We start from the raw sequence: 13854 nt of genomic DNA on the forward strand, positions 1-13854 counted from the left end.
ACAAGTACGTAAAAAGTATTAAAACGTATGCACTCACTACTGTAAGTCGCTCGGAGTGTCTGCTGTAATGTAAATGTGTGTGTTTCCTGGTGGTAATGTGTGTTTTTCATGGTGTAAAACTGGCAGGGCTGGTTGTCCCGTGGGACCATGCCGAGCTATTAATAGGCTGGCGGTGACAGCAGGACTTTGATCTGCTTGAGAGAGAAGCACTTTAAGAGAAGAGATGCCATGTGATCTATATATAAAACATACGCCTGTGACAGAGGCCATCACAGTAATGACAGAGATTCCATTGTAGGCAGAGGATACGTTAAACATAATCTATTTGTCTTCACTCTCATCTCGCAGTGTCCCTCATTCATTTTGACACAGTGACCAATGCAAGCGTACAAGTCCTGCATGGCTTATCATTTGCAATGCACATTCAGGGTTTTCAGTGTGCTTGAAATACACCTGTGGGACTATTTTAGTGTTGTTGTCTGCTATTTCAATCTCAATATAACCCAGAGTGTTTGAAGTGCATCGTTTTCTTTTTTCATACGGGATGCGCCGGCCATATCCTGCCCACTGGGCTTCGATCACACACCACCACTAACTCTGGGGGCGATGCTGCCTTGTGATGAATGTGGAACATTAACACATGTTAATTACACTTTAAAGGGTGACGTGGCCTCGTTTATTTGAGTCCCGTCGATGACTTGAATGTCATTAATGAGACAGGGATTAGGCTGATTGCAGTGAACCATAATTGGTATTAACGCAATCCATTTTGAGGGGTTTTAGTTATCGCTTATCCACAGGAAGGGACTAAGAATTAGGGCGGAAGACTGAATGCATTTGACAATGAGAATCTCTTAGGATAGCACAATGTTAACAGTAAGAATGTTTTATCCAGCCTCAGCACACTGCTGATAATAAAGGATAGAATTCATATAGGGCTTCTTACTAAATACCTTTCGGTTGGAAAAACACAATGTTTCCCAAATGAGGACATTTTTATAAAGATGTATAGAAATATTTGAGAAGATCATACACCAGAGACATTTTCCTCTTGACCTTTCCTTTCTGTTCTCTTTTTCCTGTTTCCTGTCCCGTAGGCTCTGACTTCCTGTGTAACACCCACATCATCCCAGTGAAGAACGAGGAGGGCATGGTCATGATGTTCATCCTCAACTTTGACTACATCCTAGAGGAGGACAGCTGTGACTCTCTGGAGGGACTCAACCACACGTCTCCTGCCAAAGCTGAGCCAAGTGAGTAACCCGTCAATGCCTGGGCTTTAGCTCAGTCGGCCAAAACCCTACATTCAAATGAAACCTTATCAGAAAAGAGACTGCATGTCTCTGTTTTCTACACAGAGTGCAGTGGCTGTACAGTAGTAACACAATATTATATCCTGAGGAAAACTGAACAATGGAATGGAACTTTACTCTTTCAAGTCTTTCAAGTTCCCTTAATGAGTACAGTTTCATACCGTTTCCCCTTGGCCATTTTAAAGCCAGGTACTGAAGCCGGTACGCGAGTATGCAAAAAGACCTTACGAAAACTAACCCTGATTCCGATGACCACCCTACCCATGCTAGATCACGGAGACGTAAGGGTGCTCTCGAGCGGCTAGATGTTCTTTACCATTCGGCCATCAGATTTGCCTACCAATGCTCCTTATAGGACACATCACTGCACCCTATATTCTTCTGTTGAGACATTTCCATTGGCTAAATTAAGTTCGATCTGTCTTTTTAAATGTGTGCTGCGTATTTAGTTTATGATAGGTTAGGAAGAATATTTTAGGCCTCCCAAAATGACTCTTACAACCAAAAAATATAATGCTTATCTTTATAATAAAACAGAACAAATTAGCCTTCTTCTGTATGCCTATATCTGTATAGCAGACGCAGTAGCCCATCTGACAAGTATAAAGAATTGCATCTCTCTCGCTCTCACTCTTATATTTATTTGTGTAATATTAATATCAAACAGTTGACACCGATGCATTCAATGCCCTGATGCATTAGTGCTCAAATCTCTGACAGCTGAACCGTGAGGTGGACAATTGTTGTATTTAGGAAAGTACAAACCAATAAAACAATAGGCTATAATGTTTTTCATATGCTACACATCGAAACACAAGGAATAGTGTTTTTGTAATATGTTATAGGCTGTTTTTAGGGACATGTAAATGTAGCTTATTTGACCAATATCCCTTGTTTATTGATGGTGCTGGCTGAGTGGGTGGACGCCCTAATCGGTCACGCACCCAATGCAAATGATTGACCAGTGAATATATCAAATGTCCGATAAGTTCAAATCTTCCCAGTCACCTGTCCGGCGCCAGATTTTCCAGACGGAAACGCTGATATACAGTGCCTTCGGGAAGTATTCAGACACCTTGACTTTTTCCACATTTTGTAAGGTTACAGCCTTATTCTAAAAACAAATGAATGCTAATTTATTCAAAATAAAAAACAGAAATATCACATTTACATAAGTATTCAGACCCTTTACTAAGTACTTTGTTGATGCAACCTTTGGCAGTGATAACAGCCTCAAGTCTTCTTAAGTATGATGCTACAAGCTTGGCACACCTGTATTTGGGGAGTTTCTCCCATTCTTCTCTGCAGATCCTCTCAAGCGCTGTCAGGTTGGATGGGGAGCGTTGCTGCCCAGCTATTTCCAGGTCTCTCCAGAGATGTTAGATTGGGTTCAATTCCGGGCTCTGGCTGGGCCACTCAAGGAGATTCAGAGACTTGTCCCGAAGCCCCTCCTGCGTTGTATTGGTTGTGTGCTTAGGGTCATTGTCCTGTTGGAAGGTGAAACTTCGTCCCAGTCTGAGGTCCTGAGCACTCTGGAGCATTAAGGCTCTATCTGTACTTTGCTCTGTTCATCTTTGCCTCGATCCTGACTAGTCTCCCAGTCCCTGCTGCTGAAAAACATCAACCCAGCATGATTCTGCCACCACCACCATGCTTCACCGTAGGGATGGTGACAGGTTTCCTCCATGTGTGAAGCTTGTCATTCAGGCCAAAGAGTTTAATCTTGGTTTCATCAGACCAGAGAATCGTGTTTCTCATGGTATGGGAGTCTTTAGGTGCCTTTTGGCAAACTCCAAGTGAGCTGTCATGAGCCTTTTACTGAGGAGGGGCTACCATCTGGCCACTCTACCATAAAGGCCTAATTGGTGGAGTACTGCAGAGATGGTTGTCCTTCTGGAAGGTTATATTATCTCCACAGAGGAATTCTAAAGCTCTGTCAGTGACCATCGGGTTCTTGGTCACTACCCTGACCAAGAACATTCTCCCCCGATTGCTCAATTTGGCGGCCAGCTCTAGGAAGAGTCTTGGTGGTTCCTAACCTCTTCTACTTATGAATGATGGAGGCCACTGTGTTCTTGGGGACCTTCAATGCTGCAGAAATGTTTTGGTACCCTTCCCCCGATCTTTGCCTAGACAAAATTCTGTCTTAGAGCTCTACGGGCAATTCCTTCGACCTCATGGCTTGGTTTTTGCTCTGACATGCACTGTCAACTGAGGGACCTTATATAGACAGGTGTGTGCCTTTTCAAATAATGTCCAATCAATTGAATTTACCACAGGTGCACTCCAATCAAGTTGTAGCAACATCTCAAGGAGGATCAATGGAAAGAGGATTCACCTGAGCTCAATTTCGAGTCTCATAGAAAAGTGTTTGAATACTTATGTAAAGGTATCTGTTATTTATTTTTAATACATTTGCTAAAATTTCTAAAAACCTGTTTTTGGTAAGAGCACATGGGCCATCACAGATGAGTAGCCAATGCTTAATCTTCATCATTGTACGAGTCAGTGTCACTGGAAAGTTTATTTAGCATCCTATTGTAGCCGATACTATATATATATATATATATATATATAGTATCGGCTATAGTATCGGCTACAATAGGATGCTAAATAAACTTTCCAGTGACACTGACTCGTACAATGATGAAGATTAAGCATTGGCTACTCATCTGTGATGGCCCATGTGCTCTTACCAATATCTCAGTTAAGCTACTTACAGGGCTGTTTGCTCAGAATTGCTTAAAAGTTGTTGAAAATGTTTTTTGTTAGCTTCAGATTAGTCTTCTCTTTTCAGCAGTAGGCATTTGATTTGGAAATGGTAGGCTTGCGTTTTTCTCGTGTTTGTATTTTGAAGTTTGCAAAAGGCAAACTGACAGCTGCAACCAATCAAAAATATATCTTCCATAGATAGCAGTTCCCATTCAAGTCAGGTCTGGCAGCCATTGCTTGTGTACTCATGAGTTTAACAGTCAAGTGCCAGGATTAAAGGTTCCAAAATCCTTCAAAGGACTATATCTATGGCCACAACGCAACAAGCTGTTCTTTATTTGGTGTGCGTGCAGCCCAAATTTCAGCCTTCCCAGCTGTAAGTGCTTGTGATAAAATGTAAATCCCCAGCTATTTTTTAGATGCTGTTGATCCTCTGTAGCTATGTTATGCTCTCTAGTATTTTGATTTATTTTATGTACAGTTGAAGTCAGAAGTTTACATACACTTAGGTTGCAGTCATTAAAACGTGTTTTTCAACCACTCCACAAATGTCTTGTTAACAATCTGTAGTTTTGGCAAGTCGGTTAGGACATCTACTTTGTGCATGACAGAAGTAAATATTCCAACCAATTGTTTACAGACAGATTATTTCACTTATAATTCACAGTATCATAATTCCAGTAGGTCAGAAGTTTACATACACTAAGTTGACTGTGCCTTTAAACAGCTTGGAAAATTCCAGAAAATTATGTCATGGCTTTAGAAGCTTCTGATAGGCTAATTGACATCATTTGAGTCAATTGGAGGTGTACCTGTGGATATATTTCAAGGTCTACCTCCAAACTCAGTGCCTCTTTGCTTGACATCATGAGAAAATCAAAATAAATCAGCCAAGACCTCAGAAAAATAAATGTAGACCTCCACAAGTCTGATTCATCCTTGGGAGCAATTTCCAAATGCCTGAAGGTACCACGTTCATCTGTACCAACAATAGTGCGCAAGTACAAACACCATGGGACCACGCAGCCGTCATACTGCTCAGGAAGGAGACACGTTCTTTCTCCTAGAGATGAACGTACTTTGGTGCGAAATGTGCAAATCAGTTCCAGAACAACAGCAAAGGGCCTTGTGAAGATACTGGAGGAAACAGGTACAAAAGTCCTATACTGACGTAACCTTAAAGGTTGCTCAGCAAGGAAGAAGCCACGGCTCCAAAACCACCATAACAACGCAAGACTACAGTTTGCAACTGCACATGGGGACAAAGATCATACTTTTTGGAGAAATGTCCTCTTGTCTGATGAAACAAAAATTGAACTGTTTGGCCATAATGACCATCGTTATGTTTGGAGGAAACAGGGGATGCTTACAAGCCGAAGAACACCATCCCAACCGTGAAGCATGGGGGTGGCAGCATCATGTTGTGTGGGTGCTTGGCTGCAGGAGGGACTGGTGCACATCACAAAATAGATGGCATCATGAGGCATGAAATGATGTGGATATATTGAAGCAACATCTCAAGACATCAGTTAAAGCTTGGTCACAAATGGGTTTCTAAATGGACAATGACCCCAAACATACTTCCAAAGTTGTGGCAAAATGGCTTGAGGACAACAAAGTCAAGGTATTGGAGTGGCCATCACAAAGCCCTGACCTCAATCCTATAGATCATTTGTGGGCAGAACTGAAAAAGTGTGTGCGAGCAAGGAGGCCTACAAACCTGACTCAGTTACACCAGCTCTGTCAGGAGGAATGGGCCAAAATTCACCCAACTTATTGTGGGAAGCTTGTGGAAGGCTACCCGAAACATTTGACCCAAGTTAAACAATTTAAAGGCAATTCTACCGAATACTAGTTGAGTGTATGTAAACTTCTGACCCACTGGGAATGTGATGAAAGAAATAAAAGCTGAAATAAATAATTTTCTCTTCTATTATTCTGACATTTCACATTCTAAAATAAAGTGGTGATCCTATCTGACCTAAGACAGGGAAGTTTTACTTGGATTAAATGTCAGGAATTGTGAAAAACTGAGTTTAAATATATTTTGCTAAGGTGTATGTAAACTTCCGACTTCAACTGTATGTCAGTTCAGACAGGATAAATATAATTTTGTCTAAAAATTCCTCAAAGTTCCTCAAAGCACCTCTGCCGAAAGTGCGGAGTGGGCAATCCCATGATTGAATGGGGTATGAATAAAATACAATTCAGGCCTATCTGAATTTCTAAACATCCTTGCAGTGTGAATTCGGCTGTCAGACTGATTAATTTACAAGGTGAATCTTGCTCTGCTCACCTACCTTGGCTCTCTCCTTCTCTCAAAGCCTCTTTTAAACTGGTGCAGGGAAAGGATCGTTTTGCATTTTGGCTATTTTAGGTTGGAACTTTTAGCCCTTGTACATTTCAGGACATCATTTTTACCTCATTCTTTCAGAGGAATTGTTCCTGTTCCTCTGTTAGCAGATAGATGATGGTCATCTATGACTCATAGCAGTCCCTGCATAATTAAAGACCACAATTAGACCTGGTCCAATACAGAACTCTGCATTGCATCAGAGAACATTCAGATGATGAAAGTGTTCTTGGTAGAGCAATTCATTGAGGGTTCTAGGTAGAACCATATACAGAGGGTTCTATGAAGACACCACACCAAAAGGGGTTCCCCAGTGGAAGCAAGCTGAAAAACACTATACGGTTCTACGTATAACCTTTTTTCTAGGAGTGTACCAGCCATAATTGATAAATAACAGTAGACTAGTGTCGATAGTAACAAGGTTATCATTGCACTGTGAACCTGCTGAACAGGTGTGATTGGTGATTAGTGGGAGAAAAGGGACCTGGCTATTAGCAAAAGTATTCAGACACCTTGGATTTCTTCAAATTGTATTGTGTTACAAAGTGGGATTAAAATTGATTTCATTTTCATTTTTCTTCAACAATACACACAAAATACTCTGTAATGTCAAAGTGGAAGAAATTGTATATATATATATTTTTTTAGATGAACAAAAAATCAAATAAAACGTTTACAGTGAAATTCTTTTTTGCTGGAATTTGACCCCTTTTTCTCCCCAATTTCGTGGTATCCAATTGTTGTAGTAGCTACTATCTTGTCTCATCGCTACAACTCCCGTACGGGCACGGGAGAGACGAAGGTCGAAAGTCATGCGTCCTCCCAACAACCCAACCAAGCTGCACTGCTTCTTAACACAGCGTGCATCCAACCCGGAAGCACCAATGTGTCGGAGGAAACACCGTGCACCTGGCAACCTTGGTTAGCGCGCACTGCGCCCGGCCCGCCACAGGACCAAGCCCTCCCTAACCCGGACGACGCTAGGTCACGGCCGGTTACGACAGAGCCTGGGCGCGAACACAGGGACTCTGATGGCTCAGCTGGCGCTGCAGTACAGCGCCCTTAACCACTGCGCCACCCGGGTGGCCTACAGTGAAATTCTTACTTACAAGCCCTTAACCAACAATGCAGTTTTAAGAAAAATAAGTATTAAGAAAGTATTTACTAAATAAATGGAAGCAAAAAGACAAAAACAAATGATAAAAAATATATATATAAAAGAGCAACAATAAAATATCAGTAACGAGGCTATATACAGAGGTAATTAAGGTAATATGTACATGTAGGTAGAGGTAAAGTGACTATACATAGAAAATAAACAGAGAGTAGCAGCAGCGTGAAAAAAGGGGGGGGGTGGTCAATGCAAATAGTCTGTGTAGCCATTTGATTAGCTGTTCAGGAGTCTTATGGCTTGGGGGTAGAAGCTGTTAAGAAGCTTTTTTGACCTAGACTTGACGCTCTGCTACCGCTTGCTGTACGGCAGCAGAGAGAACAGTCTATGACTAGGATGGCCGGAGCCCTTGGCAATTTTTAGGGCCTTCCTCTGACACCGCCTGTTATAGAGGTCCTGGATGGCAGGAAGCTTGGCCCCAGTGATGTACTGGGTCATACGCATTACCCTCTGTAGCATCTTGTGGTCGGATGCTGAGCAGTTGCCATACCAGGCAGTGATGCAACCAATGCTCTCGATGGTGCATCTGAGGACCCATGCCAAATCTTTTCAGTCTCCCGAGGGGGAATAGGCATTGTCTTGCCCTCTACACAACTGTCTTGGTGTGTTTGGACCATGATAGTTTGTTGGTGATGTGGACACCAAGGAACTTGTAGCTCTCAACCTGCTCCACTACAGCCCCTTCGATGAGAATAGGAATGGGGGTGTGCTTGGCCCTCTTTTTCTTGTAGTCCATGATCATCTCCTTTGTTTTGGTCACGTTGAGGGAGAGGTTGTTGTCCTGGCACCACACTGCCAGTATCTCACCACCTCTCTATAGGCTGTCTCATCGTTGTCAGTGATCAGGCCTACCACTTTTCTGTCGTCGGCAAACTTAATGATGGAGTTCAATGGCTGTGATGGGAGAAAACTGAGGATGGATCAACATTGTAGTGACTCCACAATAATGACATAAATGACAGCGTTAAAAGAAGAACACAAATATACCAAGTTAAAATATATTCCAAAACATGCATCTTGTATGCAACAAGCCACTAAAGTAATTGTCACGCCCTGATCTTAGTTATCTTTGTTTTCTTTATTATTTTGGTTAGGTCAGGGTGTGATGAGGGTGATATGTTTTTTTGTCCTGTCTAGGGTTTTGGTATGTTTATGGGGTTTTCCAGTCTAGGTGTTTTTATGTATATGGTTGCCTAGATTGGTTCTCAATCAGAGGCAGCTGTTTATCGTTGTCTCTGAATGAGGACCATATTTAGGTAGCCATATGCCTTGGATAGTTTGTGGGTTATTGTCTATGTGTAGTTGCCTGTGTCTGCACTCGTTGTGCATAGCGGCACATTCGGTTTGTTTAAGTGTTCTTTGTGTTCTTCATTAAAAGAAGAATGTATTCTAATCACTCTACGCTTTGGTCTCCTCTTTACGATGAACGTGACAGAATAACCCACCAAACAAGGACCAAGCAGCATGCCAAAAAGGAGTGGACATCTTGGACCCGGGAGAAACAGGAGTGGAGGACATCCTGGACCTAGGAGGAGGTAATGGCAAGGGACAAGACCCTGCCATGGAAGCAGGTGGAGAAAGCACAGGAGGAACAGCAGCGAATTGAGGGTACACGGCTAGCACGGAATCCCGAGAAGCAGCCCCAAGATTTTTTTACCACCAGTGCCGGCACCACGCACCAGGCCTACAGTGCGCCTCAGTCCGGAACCTCCGGCGAAGGTACCCAGTCCGGAACCTCCGGCGACGGTTCACAGTCCGGAACCTCCGGCGACGGTACCCAGTCAGGAACCTCCGGCGACGGTACCCAGTCAGGAACCTCCGGCGACGGTTCACAGTCAGGAACCTCCGGCGACGGTTCACAGTCCGGGGTCTCCGGCGACGGTTCACAGTCCGGGGTCTCCGGCGACGGTCCACAGTCCAGAGCGTCCGGCGACGGTTCACAGTCCGGGGTCTCCTGCGACGGTTCACAGTCCGGGGTCTCCTGCGACGGTCCACAGTCCGGGGTCTCCGGCGACGGTCCACAGTCCGGGGTCTCCGGCGACGGTCCACAGTCCGGGGTCTCCGGCGACGGTCCACAGTCCGGGGTCTCCGGCGACGGTCCACAGTCCGGGGTCTCCGGCGACGGTTCACAGTCCGGGGTCTCCGGCGACGGTCCACAGTCCGGAGCGTCCGGCGACGGTTCACAGTCCGGGGTCTCCGGCGACGGTGCACAGTCCGGGGTCTCCGGCGACGGTACACAGTCCGGGGTCTCCGGCGACGGTCCACAGTCCGGGGTCTCCGGCGACGGTCCACAGTCCGGGGTCTCCGGCGACGGTCCACAGTCCGGGGTCTCCGGCGACGGTCCACAGTCCGGGGTCTCCGGCGACGGTCCACAGTCCGGGGTCTCCGGCGATGATCCATGCAGTGAGGGTCCCCAGCCCGGGGCCTACGACGATGATCCATGGGTCGGTGCTACAAGAGCGGACTCAGAGTAAAGAAGGGGGGCGGCGTCCAGAACCAGAGCCGCCACCGAGGTTAGATGCCCATCCAGACCCTTCCATATAGGTTTAGGTTTGCGGCCGGTAGTCCGCACGTATTGCACAATCCAGGTGTGTAAAGCTCTTAGAGACTTACCAAGTAAGACTCACAGCTGCAATCGCTGCCAAAGGTGTTTCTAACATGTATGGACTCCGGGAGCTGAGTACTCATGCAATGACTATATTTTTTTTTTTTACTCTATAAAAAAAAAATCAAATTTGGATTCCACTTTGACATTACAGAGTATTTTGTGTAGATTGTTGACCAAAAATATAATCCATTTGATCCCACTTTGTAACACAAAATGTGAAGAAATCTAGGGGTCTGAAATCCAAGGGGCAGTGTACATCCTCCAAAAGGAGAGACTGTATGGAAATCAGAATGAGTGCACTAAGCACCTAAACTGCACGGCTGCATATCCACTTTAAACCATCCATCTTCTGCAAAATCACAGCTTGAGGGAGATTATTTTTAAAAAATGTAATGCTTTCTATTATGCCTTAGTGACGATTGGAACCATATCTCTAGAATTCCATCTCTCTTTACTTCATCCAAATTATTATTTAATTATAAAGTCACCATTTCACTTCAGGACTGGGGGATCTGAGTTCCATTTAATATGCAATGCAAATATTACTACTGTCTGGTATCATAGCAACGGGGGATGGTGTTTGTGCATGCACTGGCTGCTGTGCAGTGTTATCTATGTGTGTTTGCAGAGAGAGTGCCATGCTCCCTGCGTGTACTTTTACTGCAGTGGGCTAAATCAGGGTCACACAGAGTGTTTCTTGGTAGTCTTAAACAAATCTACTTTGAGACAAAAGTATACACCTCACACACATGGTTATGGGCTTCAAATCAAATTGTCTTGGTCACATTTTATTTCTACTTTGCACATTCTTCCATTGCAAATCTACCATTCCAGTGTTTTACTTGCTATATTGTATTTACTTTGCCACCATGGCCTTTTTTTGCCTTTACCTCCCTTCTCACCTCATTTGCTCACATCGTATATAGACTTGTTTATACTGTATTATTGACTGTATGTTTGTTTTACTCCATGTGTAACTCTGTGTCGTTGTATGCGTCGAACTGCTTTGCTTTATCTTGGCCAGGTCGCAATTGTAAATGAGAACTTGTTCTCAACTTGCCTACCTGGTTAAATAAAGGTGAAATAAATAAATAAATAAAATAAAAAACATACATGTGTTTAGCAGATGTTATTGCGGGTGTAGCGAAATGCTTGTGTTTCTAGCTCCATCAGTGCAGTAGTATCTAACAAGTAATATCTAACAATTCCACAACAATACACACACATCTAAGTAAAGGAATGGAACTAAGAATATATAAATATTTGGACGAGCATTGTCAGAGCGGCATAGACTAAGATACAGTAGAATAGAACAACATACAGTATATACATATGAGATGAGTAAAGCAAAAAGTGTAAATGATATTAAAGTGAGTAATGTTCCAGTATTAAAGTGGCCAGTGATTTCAAGTCTATGTATGTAGGGCAGCAGCCTCTAATGTGCTAGTGATGGCTATTTAACAGTCTGATGGCCTTAAGATAGAAGCTGTTTTTCAGTCTCTCGGTCCTAGCTTTGATGCACCTGTACTGACCTCGCCATCCGGATAATAGCGAGGTGAACAGGCAGTGGCTCGGGTGGTTGTTGTCCTTGATGGTCTTTTTGGAATCCTGTGACATTGGGTGCTGTAGGTATCTTGGAGGGCAGGTAGTTTGACCCCGGTGATGCGTTGGGCAGACCGCACCACCCTCTGGAGAGCCCTGCGATTGCGGGCGGTGCAGTTGCCGTACCAGGCGGTGATACAGCCCGACAGGATGTTCTCAAATGTGCATCGGCAAAAGTTTGTGAGGGTTTTAGGTGCCAAGCCAAATTTCTTCAGCTGTTGCGCCATCTTCACCACACTGTCTGTCAGTGATGTGTACGCCGAGGAACTTGAAGCCTACCACCTTCTCCACTGCAGTCCTGTTAATGTGGATAGGGGGGTGCTCCCTCAGCTGTTTCCTGAAGTCCACGATCAGCTCCTTTGTTTTGTTGACGTTGAGTGAGAGGTTATTTTCCTGGCACCACACTCCGAGGGCCCTCACCTCTTCCCTGTAGGCTGTCTCGTCATTCTTGGTAAATCAGGCCTACTACTGTTGTGTAGTCTGCAAACTTGACAATTGGTTTGGAGGTGTGCATGGCCAAACAGTCATGAGTGAACAGGGAGTACAGAAGGGGGCTGAGCATGCACCCTTGTGGGGCCACATTGTTGAGGATCAGCGAAGTGGAGGTGTTGTTTCCTACCTTCACCACCTGGGGGCGGCCCATCAGGAAGTCCATGACCCAGTTACACAGGGCGGGGTTCAGACCAAGGCCCTCAAGCTTAATGATGAGCTTGGAGGGTACTATGGTGTTGAATGCTGAGCTATAGTCAATGAACAGCATTCTTACATAGGTATTCCTCTTTTCCAAATGAGATTGTGCAGTGCAATGGCGATTGCATCGTCTGTGGATCTATTGGGGCGGTATGCAAATTGAAGTGGGTCTAGGGTGTCAGGTAAGGTAGAGGTGATACGATCCTTGACTCATCTCTCAAAGCACTTCATGATGACAGAAATTAGTACTACGGGGCGATAGTCATTTCGTTCACTTACCTTTGCTTTCTTGCACCTATACCATGTCACATATAGAGTTGAAATGTATTACATTTTGAGTTTGCATCCCAATATTACACATCACAGAAGACTGAAATATAACAAAACTGTTTGACATAGAAACACTAGATGTTTGACAAGTTTTTTTGAAGTAAAGTTTACAATTTATGAAATTATGAAAAATATGAATAAAATTTCACCCATGAGGCCACTAAAGGGCCATTTGGTCATTTGACTGCAGGGCCACAGTGGAAGTCAGCGCTAATGTCACCTTTAAAAATAGTAACAGGCCAATCTAAACTTTTTTTTACCGCAAATACAATGGGATATGGTCAGACGGCATGCTTAATTTGCTAAAAAATTTAGAAATTGATTGCTTAAAAGCAATTGATGTTTTCTGTGTGCGGGGAGGGGGGCATAAGGGGATATGCTTATGGAGAGGTAGACGTGGCGTCTTTCCTATACTTCCATTAATATATTGATTATGCACTTCTTCATTAATTTAGATGATCGGGACGGAGACAATTAAACCATTGACAAATTAAAATACCCAGAACCAGATGCATTCCCACTGAAATATGTGTTGATTTTTGTTATTTATTGGAATCTAGCTGGTGTGTAAAAGTAACACACCTCGAAGTAAGTGTACACGTGACAGCGTCTAAAAATTGGTTTCCTATTCTTCGTCACGAGTGTCAACGAGAGAAAAACGAGCGGTGAGCACAGCAAAAGAACACTGCTGAACCTCGTCGATCATCTCTCTGCTATTCCCCACGCCGCCGTTAACAGTTCAACACGGAACAAGACGAAGGCATGTGTAATGTGATGTAGCAAGGCACGTTAGCGCGCGAAAGCACAAAAAAGATGGAGTGGAGAGTGTTTGTTTTTTCTTCATAAGTTTATGCTTGTTTTTATTTTATTTTTTTTTACTTTTAGATTTATAGAATAAAGTGCTACTGCATCAGGAAAATGACTTTTGGAAATGGTGTTATTTTATGAAATTCTTCACTTGTGTTTTCCGTTTTTACTTAAAATGTACTGTTTTAATTACAGAAATAAAGACGTTGACGTCTCCAGCAGTATATAGGTTGTCCTTTTTCCCCTTTTCCATTGCTCGGTGTTAGGT

The 13854-nt window shown here is 43.7% G+C and overlaps 1 protein-coding gene across 1 annotated transcript in view; it reads left to right on the forward strand.

Annotated features, from left to right (window-relative positions):
• LOC139373169 (voltage-gated inwardly rectifying potassium channel KCNH7-like) overlaps positions 1-13854 on the forward strand; it is a 71576-nt gene that overhangs the window by 20540 nt on the left and 37182 nt on the right. Inside the window, exon 3 of the mRNA XM_071113331.1 lies at positions 1098-1253. Within this exon, the coding sequence (XP_070969432.1) occupies positions 1098-1253 (156 nt within the window). The remainder of the gene's footprint in view (positions 1-1097; positions 1254-13854) is intronic.

Source organism: Oncorhynchus clarkii, chromosome 18 (assembly GCF_045791955.1).
Source record: "Oncorhynchus clarkii lewisi isolate Uvic-CL-2024 chromosome 18, UVic_Ocla_1.0, whole genome shotgun sequence".
NCBI lineage: Eukaryota > Metazoa > Chordata > Actinopteri > Salmoniformes > Salmonidae > Oncorhynchus > Oncorhynchus clarkii.